At 39.1% G+C, this 20303-nt stretch overlaps 1 protein-coding gene across 1 annotated transcript in view; it reads left to right on the forward strand.

Annotated features, from left to right (window-relative positions):
- The window catches only part of LOC125794052 (interferon-induced very large GTPase 1-like), a 37587-nt gene extending 21064 nt beyond the window's left edge, over positions 1 to 16523 (forward strand). The window contains exon 2 of the mRNA XM_049473457.1: positions 12615 to 16523. Within this exon, the coding sequence (XP_049329414.1) occupies positions 12615 to 16492 (3878 nt within the window). The 3' untranslated portion in view covers positions 16493 to 16523. The remainder of the gene's footprint in view (positions 1 to 12614) is intronic.
- The last annotated feature ends 3780 nt before the right edge of the window (positions 16524 to 20303 follow it).

Below are 20303 nucleotides of genomic sequence, written 5' to 3' on the forward strand. Positions count from 1 at the left end.
AATAGAGAGCTGAAGAAATGAAAAAATCGTTTTTTCGTTTTTTGGTTTGAGTACACAAAAACAGAAACGGGAATTCAGTCCGAATATTGGTTTTCTCCTTTGGGTCTACAAAACGAACTTACGGCTCATTATTTTGATTGCGAAATATGGGCGGGCTTTAATCGCGCCTCCTACCACATTGGTTAGTCTGAGAGATCACGTGTTCGCAGCTGCTACGTTACGATATAATAAAAGTCCCGAATTGTCAGACGTCAGTAATTATGACTCTTTACCTGACAATAAATATTTTACATTGAGACTAGTGCTGGACGATATGGCCAAAATTTATATCACGATATATTCCTTAAATTTCGGTCGATACGATATAATTTCGATATTGATATAAATACTTTGAAGGCCTCAGAAAACTGCTAAGAATCCCTGCAATCCCTGCAGCACTGCGAATTTAAATTATTATATAACTGTGTATTTGCACTTTTTGTATTGCTGGCATCAGATACCCTCATTATATGCACATCTATCTATCTATCTATCTATCTATCTATCTAATGGAAATCTTTACCTACTACTGTCTGAAAATTTAATTTAAGACTTTGAAACCTCCTTTCACAAAAACTTTAATACTTTAGAAATAAAAGTAGTCAAAATAAATGCTCAATATTATTTGCATATAGCAAAATAATAACATGACATCCCTGTCAAACATAAGCCTATATAACTATTACCAATAAAAATAACTTTAAATTACAACAGAGGCAGAGCTTCTTATTCTTTGTGAACAAATTTAACAGATTAAAACAAGAGTGTTTCAACTAGGATATAGAATACAATAAGCCTTTATATACGTAAAAGCCACAAGATTTTCCCGTCAAATAAACAAACCTACAGGCTTTATCAACTATGAATAACTTAGTTACAACATAAGCTATAAAAGTGCTTCAGTCAGTATAAGAAAAATATTGTATGTAGTGGAGTTGCTTGAAGTGGTGGAACAGATTAGATGTATTAACATTACCGCTGCTGGTCGGCTGCACTCTCCGGCACAATTTGCAGCAAAGCGGCAAGGGAGCGGACCCGCGGCCGGCCTCGAGGACCCGCGGCCGAGCGAGCGGACCCGCGGCCGGCCTCGAGGATCCGGGGCCGACCGAATCGAGTCTACCTTAGCCTTGGATCCGCTCGTCCCGGCTCCGTTTGGCTCCAGCGCGAGACATATGTGCTGAGTAGCGAAGCGGACCCGAGCCTAGCCATTTTAACCTAGCCTTGCCTAGCCTAGCCTATTTGGCTACGTGCCTGTGTGGTTACGTCATCACGCACTGACGTAGCCCAGCTACGGGGGCTGAATGTGTTGAGCTCTGGGGCGAGCTGACGCCAGTAAAAAACGCCTGTCCGTGATTCTAATACATATCAATATACCACAAAACTGATATCACCGTTATTGAAACATTTCTTATCGCGATAAATACCGATATCGAATTATTGTCCAGGCATAATTGAGACGTTATAGTTTTTTTTATCTATAGTTATTGTTTTTTTTCCATAAACAATTGTTTATAATTTATAATATTATTATTTATTATGTTGCAGCTATATCAATCGGACGATAAAAAAAACATGGAATTTAGGTTAAAAAGGTGACATATGCTATTATTTGCTGTCTGTCCTTCAAGAGAAAAGTGCAGTGTCATTTCCTCCTTTGCCTCAATGATGATATCATAAAAGCCAATTTTTAATTTTATAGGGGGTAAATTGAATGGTGTGACCGCACAGCCGGCCCAATGCATACTCAAATTATGCGGATGCTTAGGGGCCCTAACGCCACCAGGGGCACACCAAAAACACCAAGACACCATGATAAAAAATACATGTTTTAAACTAACGTTAAGTAATACTAATGAAATGGTACGAAGGCGTTTTAGGGCAATACAAAAATAAAAAATAAAACAGTTCACTTCGAGAATAAAGTAGAGTAATATAATAAAGTCGTAATGATACAAGTATAAAGACATAATGTTATGAGAATAAAAACGTAATATTACGAGAATAAAGTCGTAGTATTTTAAGGGAAATGTAGTTCTAACTGCGTGGGTTGCAGTCTAAGAGCGGAGCACTGAAAGGCGCATTTTCCACTAATTATCTGTTACAGGGCTAATCGACATTTATCTATAATGTGTTATTAACATTTATAACCTGCAGATTTTTAATGTAGTGTTACAATTTGATAAAACATTGTCCAGATTTTTCCATGATGGCATAGCCGAGCCTTCAGCACCCCTGCCGGGAGAAGCCTTTTAGCTGGGTTTTTGTGACCAAAGAGACAGAAATACAGTAAATTCCAGTCATGAATAAAGGAAATAAACATTTTACTGATGCAGGATGAAACATGATATGCATTTCAAAGTTATGATCTCTACAATGTGGAAATGTGTTTATTAATTTCTCAATAATTATTTAATAATATAGGCTAACATGTATTAATTAAATAAACATAATTCATATTAAAAATATCCCTAATATTTCCCAGCAGATAGTATACCTTACAAAGAACTTGCTATAACTTTACACCCAACCATGAAATACTTTTAGACACTAAGTCAGCCTCCAAGGAAATGCGCCCCGTTTTAAACCTGGTTACATAATTAAATGAACACATAATTCAGAAAATTTATGTCTTTTATATGAGGCCTGTGACATGTTTCTTAAGCAGGACACTGTGATGTGACAATATGCAGATCTTCAGTCTATTTTATCAGATATAGAAACAGCTTTATGTTATACATGAAATGCAATTTTGTGTTTCCGTCATTATATACCTGTGAAAGGTGACCAAATGGAAAGCTTAAAGACCTTGGTCCGACCGTATCACTAAAATATGCACAAGAAACAGTATCTGTGATTACACTGTTTATGTACAGTTTTTTTCTGAGCTCATTAATCTGCATTATAGTTTTGATTTGTAATGAAGTATCAGAAAATAATATATTTAAATGGTTTAATTTACATTTAATTTGCATTTAAGTGTAATTTATATTAGACATACAAATTAGTTGTATGAACCGGATAACTGTCTTTAGTGTCATTTCTTGATATTAATTTCTATATCTAAATCTTACAATTACATTTTTAATTACAATTACACTTCTAAAGCACAATTTTAGTTATTGAAATAAATTATCAAATCGATCCAAATTTTATTATAAACTGCCCATTCAAATAAACATCTTAAAACATTATAATATTATTATTTTAAGCCAGCTATTTTAATTTTACAGTGTTACAGATTTAAAGCAGCTCTATATGACCAATTCATAAGTGTCACATACTGCATTGTATAATTTTTTATATTATCTTTATTTCCTATTTTTTACAGGACAGTTGGACCTAAGTCATAAAAATATAATTCTTTATATTATATTTTTGTTGAAAATAAGAAATTAATAAACAAAATTGTTGAGATAATTGACGTGCATATCACGTACACTTCACAGTATATTTGATCTTGATATAGTTTATAACACACAGTCATCCTGCATTAGTAAACGGCAGGGGTGCTGAAGGCTCGGCTATGCCACCATGGGAAAATTTGGACACTGTATTATCCAACTGTAACACTACATTAATAATCTGCAGGTTATAAATGTTAATAACAAATAATAGATAAATGGCGATTAGCCCTGTAACAGATAATTATCGGAAAATATGACTTTCAGTGCTCCGCTCTTAAACTGCAACCCAAGCAGGCCCGGAGTGACTAATCGGGAGATTCAGGAGGATTCCCGATGGGCAGGCTCGAGTTTGGGCCGGTTGGATGGAAAAAAAAATAATTTACCCGTCACTTATCTAATCTTATTCTTGCATTCATTTCCATTCAACTACGCATTCAGCCCCTACTTCGCAGTAGATAAGATGGGTTTAACCATCTGAGGGAATTCTCCTCTCCTAAATGTTTGTCTTGGTTGCGCCCAAGCGTGGTCTTTTCTGAAGCAATAAAATTAAATATAGCAACAGAATAGCACGAAGCGTCAGTCGGCTGTAATGGAGGGTAAAAAGAGGCAAGGTGGAGCCGACAAGGCCAGATTAAAAAAAGAAAGAAGATGGAAGAAGAAGCTGCCAAATGTTTAAAATTAACAAACTTGTTTTCCAGAGGACAGACTCCAGCTGCAGCCAGTAAACAGAGATATGGAAATAATCTTGAATTGTCAGCTATTGCGCACCGTTTTCAATGTTAAATTAGCATAGTTTCTTTTGTAAAGCCCAATACACATCATTAACCTCTTAATACGCGGGCCAGAAATATGTCATAGTTAATATCTTGTTGTTTTTATGAATAATTATGGACACCCAATATGCCATTTTAAAGCCTAGAATCTCTGCTTTTCAGTATCTAGCCTATTTAGATGTATGTTCCTTCAGGAAATAAACATTTAGGCCGAAATATGCCTTGTTTATTAGAATTAAGATTCATAATTTTGAATCTGGTAAAGCTTTATATTCTGTCTTTAAGTTACTGCTTTGAGGATTCACTATTTCGTTTTGATCTTTTAGAATTCGTTAGATTATAATTCTTTTAGCATTTGAGCTTAGTTTAGTTGGTTATTTTCCTATTTTATATATATTTGTCTGTTTTTATTAAATGTTGTTATTAGCTTATGAGCTTCTAGCTTGTTAGGATACATAACGTCTTCCTGGTCTTTTAAATGAATGTTGATTTATTCATTTAATAGCTGTATCTAACTATTTTAAGCCAGACAGTCACTGTGTGATTTTTTAAATTATCGGGTGCTGAGAGCTCATCCGCATTTTTGAATGGTTTGTCCTGTAGGAAAACGCACCTGATTTATATGCTGACACTGTAGTCTGACTTGCAGGCTGATAGACTGAACGTCATGTAGCCCCAAAGCAGTAGAATTAGCGCCAGATCCCTGCAAGCCGCACACTCATTAATCCACCTGCAGAGCTTTAAACGCGCGGATGAGCGCATCACTTGCCTCGGGTCGAGTCCAGGCTCCAGGAAATAGTGTGTGATGTATTCATCTGTTTTTTAATACTATTTTAATTTTATATAAAGCTATGGCATCACAATATAGCTAAATAACCAAGTCTTATTGTTAGCGAAACTTCTCCTTAACTGAAACTAATTAAAACGGTAAATAAAAAAAACTAAAACGAACTGAAAATACAGATTAAATACCTTCATTTTTGTATTTTTTAATTTATTTATAATTGATTTATATAAATGTGGTATATCATCATATATATCGTTATCGTGATATATCGTGATTTTCCCATATCGCCAGCACTACTTCTTATATATTTAAATACACCTCATGGATGCACTGGGACGCATCATCAGTGATGTATCCTGAGGTCATCGGGTGTTTCGGGTCTTGCAATATCATACACCCTCACCCAGGCGACCCAGCCGGGGGTGATCAGGCCCCAACTTGCGTCCCAGTAGCAACCCACGGATCTGCCCTCTTCATCCAAAGCCACCTAGTAGCCTTTTCAGCGGCTTCGCTTGCGGACTTGATGGCCCTCTTCTTTGCTGCTCCCACGATGCCCAGGCGGCTGAGGACCTTGCACAGAGACCTCCCTGCAAATCCCCTGCAGCCTACTTCTATGGGCTCGTAGAACGTCTTCCAGCCTCCTCCCCTGCACTCCTCCACAAGCTCCTGGTATTTAGCCCTCTTCCTCCCATTTGCTTCCTCGATGTTTTCTTCCCAGGGCACTGTCAACTCCAGTATGATCAGCTGTTTTGAAGACTGAGAGGTCATGATCATATCTGGACGGAGGGTTGTTGTTGCGATCTGCTGGGGGAACCTCATTTGCTTACCCAGGTCGACCTGCAGCTGCCAGTCAGTTGCTGTATGGAGTAGGCCTGCTGTCGCATGTTTGTTTGTTCTGGGTTTTTCTCCAGCTTTCACAAAGTAGATAGCCTTCTTCGGAGCATGATGGTTCTTGCTGGAGCTGATGGCTGAAGCTACACTCTCAGCGACTGCCTTAAGCACCTGGTCATGGCGCCAGCGATAGCGACCATCTGCTAGAGCCTTCGGGCAGCCGCTGAGGAGGTGTTCCAAAGAGCCTCTACCAGAGCACAGCGGGCAGGAAGGTGTCTCACTTTTCCCCCACACATGGAGGTTCGCCGGGCTTGGCAGGACGTCGTAGACAGCTTGGACCAGGAAACGGACCCGCTGGAAGTCCGGCTGCAAGATGCTTGTCCAGGTGATCCTTCGCTTCAGAGCGCTCTCCCACCTTGTCCATGCTCCCTGTTGCCGTAATCCTACTACCCTGCTCAGCCGCTCTTCCTCCACACCTGCTCTGACTTCCTCCTGGATCAGGTGGTGCCTTTCTTTCCCACGTGTCTGGCTAATGAGGATCTTTGGGAAGTACCCCAAGCCTGCTCTACCTGTTGCCTCAGTGCCAACCAATTCCTTCTGTCTTAGGCGTGACTCTGCCAGCTTCACTGCTTCCCTAGCCTTCCACTTTCTTCCTGTCCTCACCTCGATACCGGCTGCTGACACTTTGCCGTCCTTTGAGTCCCTGTACTGTAGAGCTTCTCTGGTGCGTGCCACCATAAACTCTTCTGTCAAACCCCTGAGAGGAAGCTGCAAGATGTTGCTCGTACCATACAGTGCAGCGCTGGTGAGGCTGCGAGGAAGCCCCAGCCATTTTCGAAGAAAACTGCTGATCCTCCTCTCCTGCGGGGCAGGATTGAATGCTGGTAGATCCAGGCTTTAAACCTACCAGGCAGGCCAGACTTGTCTACCTTGGTGAGCCAGGTACCGAGTTCTAGAGTGGCCTTCTGGATGGCTGCTGAGTCCTTCAGGGTGGAGTCAAAGAGTTTCCCCAAGCTCTTCACTGGTTGCTCTGTGATGGTAGGGATGACCGTTCCTGAGATGGAAAAACGGAACTTGTCAATCACCTTCCCCTTTTTCAGGACCATCGATCGTGATTTGGAGGGCTTAAAACTCATCCTTGCCCAGGTAATGAGCTTCTCAAGCCCTTGCAGGATCCACCTGCACCCTGGGACTGACGTGGTTGTTACAGTGAGGTCATCCATAAAGGCTCTGATGGGAGGCTGTCGTACACCTGACTTAGTCAGGGGCCCTCTGCATTCCACCTCAGCTGACTTGACTAACATGTTCATGGCCAGGGAAAAGAGGACAACAGAGATGGTGCAGCCTGTAATTATCCCTTTCTCAATGCTGTGCCAGTCTGATGTCTCTGACCCAGAAGTAACTCTCATCCTAAACTTATTGTAGTAATCCAGGATGAGGTTCTTGATCTTACTGGGAACATGGTGGAGGTGGAGAGCGAGTTCTACCAACTTGTGTGGTATGGACCCATAGGCATTGGCAAGGTCCAACCACAACACAGCTAGGTCGCCTTTGTTCTCATGGGCCTCCCGGATGAGTTGCGTAACGACTCCAGTGTGTTCCAGGCAGCCAGGAGCAGAGATCCCTCCCTTCTGTACTGATGGGTCTATATAGCTGTTCTTGAGAAGAAACTCTGTCAGTCTTCGAGAGACGATGCTAAAAAACACCTTCCCTTCCACACTCAGCAGTGAGATGGTTCGAAACTGACTGATGTCTCGCGAGTTCTCCTCTTTGGGGATCCAAACTCCTTCAGCATGCCTCCACTGGTCGGCCACTTTCCCCCTTCTCCAAATCACTTTCAGGATCTTCCACAGATACCGTAGAAGCCCTGGGCAGCGCTTGTAGACCAGATAAGGGGTTCCACTGGGGCCTGGGGCTGACGCTGAACGGGCCGCCTTGACGACCTCCTCCACCTCCTTCAGGCTTGGCTCCTTCAGGTTGAACTCCATTGTAGGGAGATCTGGCCTGATGAGAGCTTTATTGGGCTCCAGTTCCAAGTCTCTCTGAGGATCGCTCACAGTGTCCTGGAGAAAGTGATTTACTTGCTCTATAGAGCACTCAAGCTGGCCGCTGCGCTTGTCCCCGAGAAGTTGTTTGGTAAAGCCAAAGGGATTTGCGATGAAAGCTGCTCGCTTCCTTGCCCTCTCTTTCGCCCGTCTCCGGTGCCACTCTGCTCTACGAAGAGTCATCAGCTTCTTGCGCAGGATGTTTTTCAATTCCAGCAAGGGTTTCCTCTCCTCCTCCACTGCAGCCTTGTACCGTCTCTTGAGGGTGCGAAGCTCCTGGCGCAACTGATGTATCCGGGTGGCTCTACGGCTCATTGTGTAGGAAGTGGATTTTGATTTTCTTTTATCCACCTGTCCAAATCTTTCTGAGGCATAGCTGATGATGATTGTAGTCATTGATGTGAGTCGGCTGTCCACGTCTCCCTTGGCTGTGGCCTGGATGATCTTGGACACATCCTCGTCAAACTGCTGCCACTCGCTCCTCTTGCGGGCTGGGGGCCACTTAATCCGCTGCTGTGGAATTACTCTGCTAGGGTTAAGAGTCTGAGGTACATGGAGGGACTGGGCTCTGTGGGTTGCCTCCTGGCCGGGCTCCTCCTGCGTCTCACCAGGTACAAGACCTGAGCGTTGTACCTCATTTTCCTTGTCTAAGCATTTCATTCTAGCTTTGTGGATCTTCAGGCCACGATGGTTCTTGCACAGCTTTCCACAAATGCATATAACGTTCGTCGTTTGTCCGTTTGCCTGGGTCATCACCGTGTAGTCCATCCGATTGAAGATCTCATCCTCCCCCCCTCTCGGGATCTCCTGGGGGTATCTCTCTCTAGGGCTTTCCGTAGCTTGATTGGGTCCTCTCTCACGAAAGGTGCAGGTTGGGATGCTACCCCAACCTGCCCCAGTTGCCGTCTTTCCGTGCTGCCAACTGTCTCTCCAGTGGTCGACCAAACTGTTCTTGGTTGTCACCTAGCCTATTCCTAGGGGTCACTGGCTGTGCCAGATGTTGAATATTTAAATACACCTCATGGATGCACTGGGACGCATCATCAGTGATGTATCCTGAGGTCATCGGGTGTTTCGGGTCTTGCAACATCATACACCCTCACCCAGGCGACCCAGCCGGGGGTGATCAGGCCCCAACTTGCGTCCCAGTAGCAACCCACGGATCTGCCCTCTTCATCCAAAGCCACCTAGTAGCCTTTTCAGCGGCTTCGCTTGCGGACTTGATGGCCCTCTTCTTTGCTGCTCCCACGATGCCCAGGCGGCTGAGGACCTTGCACAGAGACCTCCCTGCAAATCCCCTGCAGCCTACTTCTATGGGCTCGTAGAACGTCTTCCAGCCTCCTCCCCTGCACTCCTCCACAAGCTCCTGGTATTTAGCCCTCTTCCTCTCATTTGCTTCCTCGATGTTTTCTTCCCAGGGCACTGTCAACTCCAGTATGATCAGCTGTTTTGAAGACTGAGAGGTCATGATCATATCTGGACGGAGGGTTGTTGTTGCGATCTGCTGGGGGAACCTCATTTGCTTACCCAGGTCGACCTGCAGCTGCCAGTCAGTAATATTAATTCATAAAATTATTTTTTTTTACCTTTTAAATCTTTATCTGATTTAAATTTGAATGAAACATGTTTAAGTGAAGGGTGTTCTGTTAACTTACCAACATATACTTGTAATTATATGCAATAAAAAGGCATTGTAAGATCTAGCTGCTGTTTTATTTATTCAAATTCCTGCTCCATGGAATATATGGCTTGATTTGGGCATGAAACTCCCAGGCTGAAAAAGGGGCCCACTCCGGCCCTGAACCCACGCAGTTAGAACTACATTTCCCTTAAATTTCCCAACTTTATTCTCGTAATATTACGTCTTTATTCTCGTAATATTACGTCTTTATTCTCATAACATTATGCATTTATACACAACTTTATTCTCGTAATATTACTCTTTACTATATGTCTTTATTCTCGAAGTTAACTGTTTTTTTTTGTATGGCTCTAAAACACCGTCGTACCCTTTCATTTGTATTATTCAACGTTATTTTAAAACATGTATTTTTTATCAGGGTGTCTTGGTGCTCTTGGCGTGCCCCCTGGTGGCGTTAGGGACCCTAAGCCTACGCATGCGGTCACACCGTTCAATTTACCCCCTATAAAATTAAAAATTGGCTTTTATGATATCATCATTGAGGCAAAGGAGGAAATGACACTGCACTTTTCTCTTGAAGGACAGACAGCAAATAATAGCATATGTCACCTTTTTAACCTAAATTCCATGTTTTTTATCATCTGATTGATATAGCCGCAACATAATAAATAATAATATTATAAATTATAAACAATTGTTTATGAGAAAAAAACAATAACTATAATTATAAACTTTAACCTCTCAATGTAATTTATTTATTTTCAGGTTAAGAGCTGGATTTTTTAGCAGACTTACTTCCACCATAAATTTCATCCAAAGGTTTTTTTTTTTTTTGTCATGCATGGTGGGACTGGTACCTAGTTCATGAGTGTGTAGTACAAAAGATGAACAATGGTTTGACCATATTACATTTAAATGTATGAATGTAATAATATAATGAATTTAAACAAAATATCCAGGTACAGAGAAAAATCAGTAGTATTCTACACGTGTATCATTTTGGGCTCTATTACTTTTACAGCGTACATTCCTGTTACATATAATTTTTTCCTCAGATGAGTAGCGTGTACAAATACTTTAGTCAGATTCTGTAATCGGAATTAATTCAGTCAGACTGGAGAAAGTCTTTGCACGCAAATCTAGACACTGATAATATTCCTGCGGTCATAATTACTGACGTCTGACAATTCGGGACTTTTATTATATCGGAACGTAGCGGCTGCGAACACGTGATCTCTCAGACTAACCAATGTGGTAGGAGGCGTGATTAAAGCCCGCCCATATTTCGCAATCCAAATAATGAGCCGTAAATTCGTTTTGTAGACCCAAAGGAGAAAACCAATATTCGGACTGAATTTCCGTTTCTGTTTTTGTGTACTCAAACCAAAAAACGAAAAAACGAACCGTTTTTTTATTTTTGCAGCTCTCTATTCAGTTTAAGAATCAAACTGACAAAATGTACACGGACCATACCTCAATATGCTTTTTCAAATTAGATGGTGAATGTTTGAACGCCATTAGCTCGTGCTGCTGAGCTGCATCGCATCCAAAAACAGTTGTTTTTGCATCCAACCATTACGAAGCCCCTCGCCGCAGCTGGAGACGCATAATTGGGGTCTTCCTACCAACTTTCTCACTGCCGCACTTCTGGAGTTTGATGTGACGTGCAGGTCATGCATCAAATACAAACCAATAGAAGGTCTGAATGGTATATGTTTATACTTGATATCCAACCACAAGCTTTCCGGATGGAGCGATTTATCTTTTCGTTTTTTTTTTATGTTGCCGGAATCAAATATGAGTAACGAGGCTTTTTTATTCGAGCGCCGTATTTTTTATTTTTTTTTTAGTTCAGACAGTTTTTTTTCCCAGCATTTTATTTTTAACTCAGTAACGGGGAGTTTTCTAGTGTAGCGAAGTAAATTACTTGTGTCAAAATGTACTTGAGTAAAAGTAAAATTACCTATTTTAAAAACTACTTAAAAAATGACAAATTACTCATAAAATCTACTCAATTACAGTAATGTGAGTAAATGTAATTTGTTACTGTACACCTCTGCATTTGTTTAAATGGGTTCTTTTTATCTACTTTTAGGACTTTTTTATGCAGAAATATTGAAAATGAAAGGGGTTCACAAACTTTAAAGCACCACTGTATGATTTTTAGATACAAGTCTCAGAAATCACAAACATTTAAATCTTAGGACTTTATTTTACAGGAAGAAAACTCAGTGGTTGGAGCAACAGAAGAAAATTCAGACCAATATGAACCACAACAAAAAATTAAACAATTATTAATTAAACTTAATCTTACAGAAAAGTTTAAACAAAAACTGAAAATTGCAGATGTTCTTAAAATAAGTAAACCATGCACAGAGAATGATGTGGTTCAAACTTTCCTACAAAGGCTGCTGCTGATGAACTACAGAGCAAGATGTGGAGAATCTGGTCAAATTAGCCAAACTCAGATAATGTCAGTTCCTGATAATGATGATGAAGATGATTTTTATACTGACCTTTTCAAAAGTTCTTCTGAAGAAGCAGTTCAGTCCAGTCTTGTTCACCCCATGGATGTTCAGATGGCCGTGTTCCACTGCTCAGATAGTTTCCTAAAGCAGCTGATAGTGACGAAGCTTTCACAGTGTCAGTACGCTCTGCCTCTACTGGTGCCAGATCCCTTCACAGGAGAGATTGAGTTTCCACTGTGGACGTTCCGACAGATCAGGAAGAGCTGGAAAAGCACTGATATCTCAATGAAGACAATCAGCGAAGAAAAAAGTATTTATACTCTAGAAACTCCAATGGTTTCGTTTTTCAGGATTGGTGCCACATCAACATCAAAGTCTCAGCTGATGAACAGACTGATCAACGAAAAACACGACACGTTCTTCCACAGGGACTGTCCAGACAGCAGCAGAAATCGTCTACTGATGGACGGAGTGGTGGAGATTGCCTGGTACTGCCCGTCTGGGAAAAGTACTGATCATTTCACTGACTGTGTGGCATTCTGTAATCTACAAGGTGATGCAGAAACTCATGAGAAACAGCTGGAGATTCTGACTGAATTGTCCTCAGTGAATGTGGTGGTTTTAGGTGATCAAGAAAAAAACAAAAGATCAACAAAGTTGCAGAATCTTTATAAACTGTCAAAACCTATGATTTGTCTTCTGTCTGAGGAATCTTCATCTGTCACTCAGTTGAAGTCTGGAAAATACAGAATTGGAATTAAAAACAGAAATCAGTCTGATGTGTCTGAGGAACTAAGAAAAACAATTGGAGAATTAATTTCTAAAACTTTCACACTTGAAAAGTTGGCAGAACACCAGGATATCAAAGTTGATGAAGAAAATGGAGAATGCAAGCACAGCAAAGATTCAGCCAAAACAATGACAAACTTCCTAGATGAAAAAGGCATTTCCACAATAAAGGAAAAACATTTACCCTGCCAAGGGAGACTGTGGAAAAATTGGTGTCAGAAGAACAAGGAACTACATCGACCTCAAGGTTGCAACATAGAACTAACGAGAAGCAGAATACGAATAGAAATGGAGGAAATCCGTGAGCAGCAGAAAGCATGTGGCCTCACTGAATTCATGGAGTCATTTATAGAAAAACTGAATACACAAACTGCTGAAGAGAGGGGATATCTTCTTAAATGGATCAACATCTTTCTGGACAAGCACAACTCAGATCTGTCATCCCTCCAGAAGGACTATGATGACAAGTGGACGAAGATCTTAAATCTAAAGAAAAAACATGATAAATCTGGACAACTAGAGAAGATACAAACAGAACTTGAGAAGTTTTCAGAAAATCTTAATGCTGCAACTTTTGGCTTAGAGCACATCTTTAGGGAGATTGGTCAGATATATGAATCACACATGACTGTAAAGAAAAATAAAAAACAAGCAGAAGAAAAACTGAATAGACTTTGTCTACCAAAACTTGCAGCAGATCTGATTATATCAGGATATCCACTGGAGCTGATGGACGGTGATGCTGCTCATGTTCCTCTGATCTGGGTTTCTGCAATTCTGGATGAACTAAGCAGGAAACTGGGAGACCAGAGAGTCTTTGTGTTGTCTGTTCTGGGAATTCAGAGCTCGGGGAAATCAACCATGCTCAACGCCATGTTCGGACTCCAGTTTGCAGTCAGTGCTGGAAGATGCACCAGAGGAGCCTTCATGCAGCTGGTGAAAGTGTCTGAAGAGATGAAGGAGGAACTGAAGTTTGACTACATTCTGGTTGTTGATACTGAAGGTCTTTGTGCTCCTGAACTGGCTGGAATGTCAATAAGGCATCATGATAATGAACTGGCAACATTTGTAGTGGGGCTTGGAAACTTGACTTTGATCAACATCTTTGGAGAAAACCCATCAGAGATGCAGGACATCCTTCAGATTGTTGTTCAGGCCTTCATGAGGATGAAGAAGGTCAGACTTAATCCCAGCTGTGTGTTTGTTCATCAGAATGTTACTGATGTTGCAGCTGGAGATAAAAACATGGAAGGAAGGAGACGTCTACAGGAGAAACTGGATGAAATGACAAAGCTTGCAGCTAAAGAAGAAGTTTGTGAGGCAGAAAGTTTCAGTGATGTCATTGCATTTGATGTACAGGAAGATGTGAGATACTTTGCACAGCTCTGGGAGGGCAGCCCACCCATGGCTCCACCAAACCCATCATACAGTGAGTGTGTTCAGGAGCTGAAAAACACCATTCTCAAAAAAGCATCTACATCTCACACACTGACACTGTCAGAATTCAGCACACGTTTAAAGGATTTGTGGAGTGCACTCCTTCATGAAAATTTTGTCTTTAGCTTCAGAAACACACTGGAGATCGCAACTTACAGAAAACTGGAATCTGAATTTAGTAAATGGACCTGGACCCTGAGAAGTGCCATGTTGAGTATAGAAGACAAACTCCTGAACAGAATAGCAAATGGAGATCTTCATGTGGGTGAAAAAGATCTTATAGAAAATATGAAGAAGACACGAGAGGAAGTGACAAAGTCAATGATGCAATTCTTTGAGGAGGACAGAGACAAAGACACTCTGATTCAGTGGAAAGGCAGATTCACTTCTAAAATTGAAGAACTTCATGATGAACTGGTCAAAGAATCAAAAACAAAACTGATTGAAGTCATTGAGCAGAAGAAGACTAAAGAGATGCTGGAGAAAAGAAAGACAGAATATGAAAAGAAGCTCTTTAATCTGAGCAAGGAGCTGGCTCTGAGGCAAAACAAGGAAAAGGCAGATGAACAAACACTCAAGAGAGAATTTGACAATGTATGGAGGAAATGGATCAGTGACCTCACAAAAGACACATCAAAAATTAAGGACTTTGATTTTTGGGAGGATGTTAGAAGAATCTTGGCTGAAAGCAGTGAAATTTCCTTTGTGCATGAACGTCTTTCACAGAAAGCCTATAAAACTATCAACAGTCTGGGACATTTCAGTGATTACATTGTTTTGAAAAAGAATGACAATCTTTCTAACAAGAGTGAAAAACCTCAGACTCAGACAAAGAGAGGATGGACTTTTAAAACTGTGCAGCGTGTGTGTAACTGGATCATGAAGAAAAAAGATGCTAACGCAGAAGAGCACATCTTAATAAGAGACCTAATCAATGACATTGTTGAGAAAACATCTCAAAAAATAAAGGCAATATGGCGAACACAGTCTGGCTACAACAGTGGTCAGGTTCAGCAAATAATAGACTTTGTAAAAAACAATGTAATGGAATTTAAAATAAAAAAACAGAGCTACACGTTTAAGAAAGAGTTCACCGTGGATCTGTGCCTGTATGTATGTGACCTGACAAAACCCAAATTTCTGGAGTGCCATGAACAATTCAACAAAGCAAATGATCCAAAACATTACCTGGAGAGTCAGAAAGAGCAGTACTATAATGTCTACAAGAACTTCTGCCAAGGTGCCACAACAACAGCAATATTTGGAGAACTTCTCTGCAGCAAACTTGAACAATCAATCCTGGAAGCAGTTTACAATCAAACTGCTATAAATGTGGCGGCAGAAATGAAGGCTTCAATTCCTGCATTAAGGAGTAACAGATCAAACTTGGAGAAGCATATCCTGAAAACCCTTGCAGAGAAGGAGAAGTTTGAGGACTACAGAGAGTACGTTCACAGTCCCAAACAGTACTTCACAAGATTCATCATGAATCAGGCTGTTAAATACCTCAATAATGAGAAAAACAAGATTCAGACCATTTTCAGAGAAAATTTGGAGAACAAAAAGCTCAAAATTATCAATGCAGTCTATGTTGCAACAGACAAGGTCATAAAAAAACATGGAAATGCCAACATGTGGATGAGATGCTTTTCCAAAACTCTAATAGAAGATCTGAAATTCACTGAAATCTCAAATGTTGATTCCTTGGAAATTACAGATTTTGATTTTCTAAACAAAATTGTAACTGAAGGCCTTACAAAAATGGTGAAAAATCAGAAAGGAGCAGACATAAAACTAGAAATGCTCCAGAAGAGATCAGAGGAGATTCTAACTGATCATTTCTGTCAGTGTTGCTGGGCCCAGTGTCCTTTCTGTAAAGCCATCTGCATCGGCACAATGAAAGACCATGATGGAGAACACAGTGTTCCTTTCCATCGGGCAAAGGGAATCAGAGGGATGTCTTACAGAGGAACAGAGGATCTTTGTTCTGATTTCTGTACAACTGCGGTCCAGACTGATAAAAGATTTTTCCCCAGTGAAGAGTCAGAGGAATCAGTTCCTTACAAACAGTACAGAACAGCAGGAGGAGAGTACGCTACCTGGAACATCACCCCCGACTGCTCTGAGCTGCCATACTGGAAATGGTTTGTGTGCAGATTCCAGGAGGACCTGGAAAACCATTACAGTAAAAAATTTCAGGGGTCAGGGAAAATTCCTGATGAATGGAAGAAGTACACCAAGGAGGATGCTTCAGAGAGTTTGAACAATTACATATAAAGACAAAGAGAGGTTAAATTAAATCATTCTCATATATATAATGGCTTCTTGCACTTAACAAAACAACTTCTAAATAAATTCTCAAGCAAATCATTAATTTTAGGACAAAACATTAGTCTTAATTTTAGTTTATATGTCTACACAATAAAATGGTCTAAAAATAAGATCTTGTTACATTGCTTTACACTGAATGATTTGCTTCTTTTGCATCAGTTTCTTTTTTGCATAAATAGTAAAATGTCTTTGATAATTCTACAACTCAAAATCCTTTTTAGAATCAGTGTAACAAAAATGTATTTTTCTTTGCCTTTCTAATAATGCTATCCATGTAAACTGATGTGAGCTCAAGTGGAAATCAAGTGGTAACTTTTCAATTTCTATTAGCAAAACTGCATTTGTATAGCATTACAGTTGATGAGGGATAAAGTAAACTGTTTAACCTCATATGATTCACTCTAATCAATATCACTCTTGTATTGATTACCTTTTCTTCACTCACAACTGCATGTGTGTGTGTGTGTGTGTGTGTGTGTGTGTGTGTCTTACTCAGCTGAAAATGTACTTCATAACAATGCATCTATATTCAACTCATGCTGTGTAACTGTTGTTCAGAAGAAAAGTAGATGAAGCAAACTGTCCATTGTAGTAAGTAACAGACATGAATATTCTGGGATTTTTTAAATTCAAAATGTGATTGTGCACAGCTGCATTTTTTACTTTGAGCTGTATAAGATTTCCTGTTTCACACTGGTGTTTAAAGTTCACGCTCATCCCTTTACCTGCATCTCTGTGCTTCTTTCTGCTTGAATTGCTCTTTTCTTAATAAACATATTTCTTACTGCAATGACTGGTGTCTCGGCTCGTGGAATTTCCTGCACACAGTACAGTATATTACAATACATTAATAAAACTAAATACATATGACTTTGAATGCAGATATCACACAATCCCAGCCCAAACTGTTCTACACTTCTTTTAAACATGTTTCTTTTCTGGCAGTCACTAAACTGACATTAGGACAAACTAATATTAAACACACACTGGTTGGATCCTGGTTAAATAAGTGGCTTATTTTACATTAAAACAGTACATATACTGGATATACAGGCGTAATAAACCTGGCTAGTAGCCTTGACTGATAACAATATTATGGAATGTTGCGATAATTTAAGCTAGTGATGATATTAAGCACATTATCGTTTATGCCATAACTGTGTGACTTCTACCACCATTCTGTTGTTCAACCATTGACATTGTACAAGTAATCTAATCTGTGGTATATTCTTAGCCTTTACAGAAAAGACAATATTTTAATATAGAACACAAATAATATAGCTTATTAACTACAAATATACTTCAACTTAAAACACCACTTAAATTATATAATGTAGAGTTTTACTCTGCAAAGAATGCTGGGTTAATGCAAATTAAATCTTAAAGAGCTTAAATCAGGCCCAAAAAATCCAGCCCAACCTGGTCCGAGCCCGCCCCATAAACTGTCTTTATAAGCCGGAGCCCAATTTAAACCACACATTTTTTTAGTAAGTAGAGCATTAAAATTAGAGCTTTTTAAAAACATTTTCAGGCTGTTTAAATCAACAAAACCTTTTCAGAATGATGTTAATTAACATTGAACCACTGAAATAGCATATACCTTTTATTTACGAAAAATGTTTTTTAAGAACACCTACATACGTAAAGTAATAGATAACATACAGACAAGTGGAGGAGCTCACGTGTGCGCCCCAGAGCTGCGTGATTATAACAATTTAACTTGTGCAACTTTTATTTAAAATACAGTTTGATTTGTTAATTAGCTGTATAGTGATTATAACGCCATAGCTTTTATACTAAATAAAAAAAGCATTAAAAACAGACGCCTACGTCACAGAACATTTTCTTGAGCCCGACCGGCCCGAGGAAAGTGGTGTGAAATCTCGCCCCGACCTGCCCAGAGTTTGAGAGGTTTCTGCTGCATTTTAGTTTGGGTTTTGCGACCAAAACAACATACAGTAAATTCCAGTCATGAATAAAGAAAGCAAATCTTTTACTGATGAAGGATGACTGTGTGTTACTGCAGTAAGCATTTAGGGTTGAACTGTAATCCAAAACTAAATCAAGTTTGGCTTCTGGTTCATTTTTTTGTTCCCCATTTTTGTTTGCATCATCAAATATAAAAAACTGAAAATTCATTATTTGTTTTTTTGTATTATATTCAAAAACAAAATAATGAATTGTTGTTTTTTTTTGCGATTTTGATTCTCAATTGAATATCAAATACACAAATGATGATAATTGAGACAGATTCAAATATTACCACATAATTCACAGCACTGCCCATTGTGTTGTAAAATAACTAACATCTCCTCTTTAGAAACAAAAAAATAAAGCTGTGTGATACGTATAAGAAATACTAGTTAGTCAGGATTATTAGAGGACCGTACTTCTCTTCATACATAAATAATTTATTATAAACAAATAAATAAAACAAATGTGGTTAATTGGCTAAAATAATGGAATTATAACAAAACATCTCTTTTTCCTTCACCTCAAACAGCCATTAAAACTAAAGATCATTCCACTCAAGCATAAAACCACCATAATTTAAAGGAGCTCATTTGAAAAAAACAGATAAAGATATGTTTAAATAATAGCACCTGTCTGTTTTAGCAAAGGAAGTCTAAATATTTCCCATTATTTATCATTTTATTCTTAATTTACACATCACCCTTGTGCATTTTTGTTAGTTTTTTTTTAAAGCCCTGCATAATCCACTCGAAGAATCTTAACTGTGAATATATAATTAAACAAAGAAAGAAATAAAGATTTTATTATTATAATTTATTATTATTATTATTATTATTATTAATCATTGTTTTTTTTCTGTATTAGGATCCACTGTTATCTTTTGCTGTTCAGCTGCAGCTAGATCGCTTTAAACCGCCCCATAAGGAAACATGGGGTTGTTTGTTTTCAACTTTTTAACAATAATATTGGTTATCGCATTAATTTTTGGCGATAAATGTGTGGCTAGTTTATATTAGCTTTATAGTCTCGTAAAAGAAATTTTCCCTGCCTCGTAAAATACTGGAACGTCCTTTATTTGGTAATTAAATGTCACGTTTGGTATTGAACCAATATAAGACATGATTTGTTACCATAGTTCCACAAATATCCTAAACATGTCTGTCACACACACAGTCTTGTAAAGTATAATGAAAAATCATTTATTTAATATACATTATTATGAGCTAATAAAAATTTTATATATTGCAATTTAAATAACAAATTCTACAGTCAGTCACAACCTACAACAGTGCTGACTGTGTCCTAAAAGACTATAAAATCAAAATTATACAAAACAAAGCATAATAAAGAACAAATTAAGCATAAGCACATTATTTTAATTTCTGAAAGGTGGCAACCTTACACCTGAATGAAATGGGGTGCTATGATATGGGACGCCAGGATGTCCCCACACTAGACACAGAGACATAGAAAATGTCAGAATGTATCTGTGGAATTCACAATACTTCAGGAATAAAAACATTCTGTGAGGTGATGAGACCAAAAAGGAGCTTTTTCATTAAAGAACATCACTGTGTCATTTACAGAAAACTAAATGAGGATACCAAAGGAAAGAAAAAGTCCCCATTGGTCAAACATGGTGAATGTTTAAAGATGTTTTGTGGTTATTTTGTTGCTTCAGGCACTTGATTTGAATATCTGCATGATTTAATGAAATCTGAAGACTATCAAAAAAGTTCTTCAAAAATAATTATTTTACATTTACATTCTGTAGAACGTGTGG

The sequence above is a fragment of the Astyanax mexicanus genome, unplaced genomic scaffold (genome assembly GCF_023375975.1).
Source record: "Astyanax mexicanus isolate ESR-SI-001 unplaced genomic scaffold, AstMex3_surface scaffold_38, whole genome shotgun sequence".
Lineage (NCBI taxonomy): Eukaryota > Metazoa > Chordata > Actinopteri > Characiformes > Acestrorhamphidae > Astyanax > Astyanax mexicanus.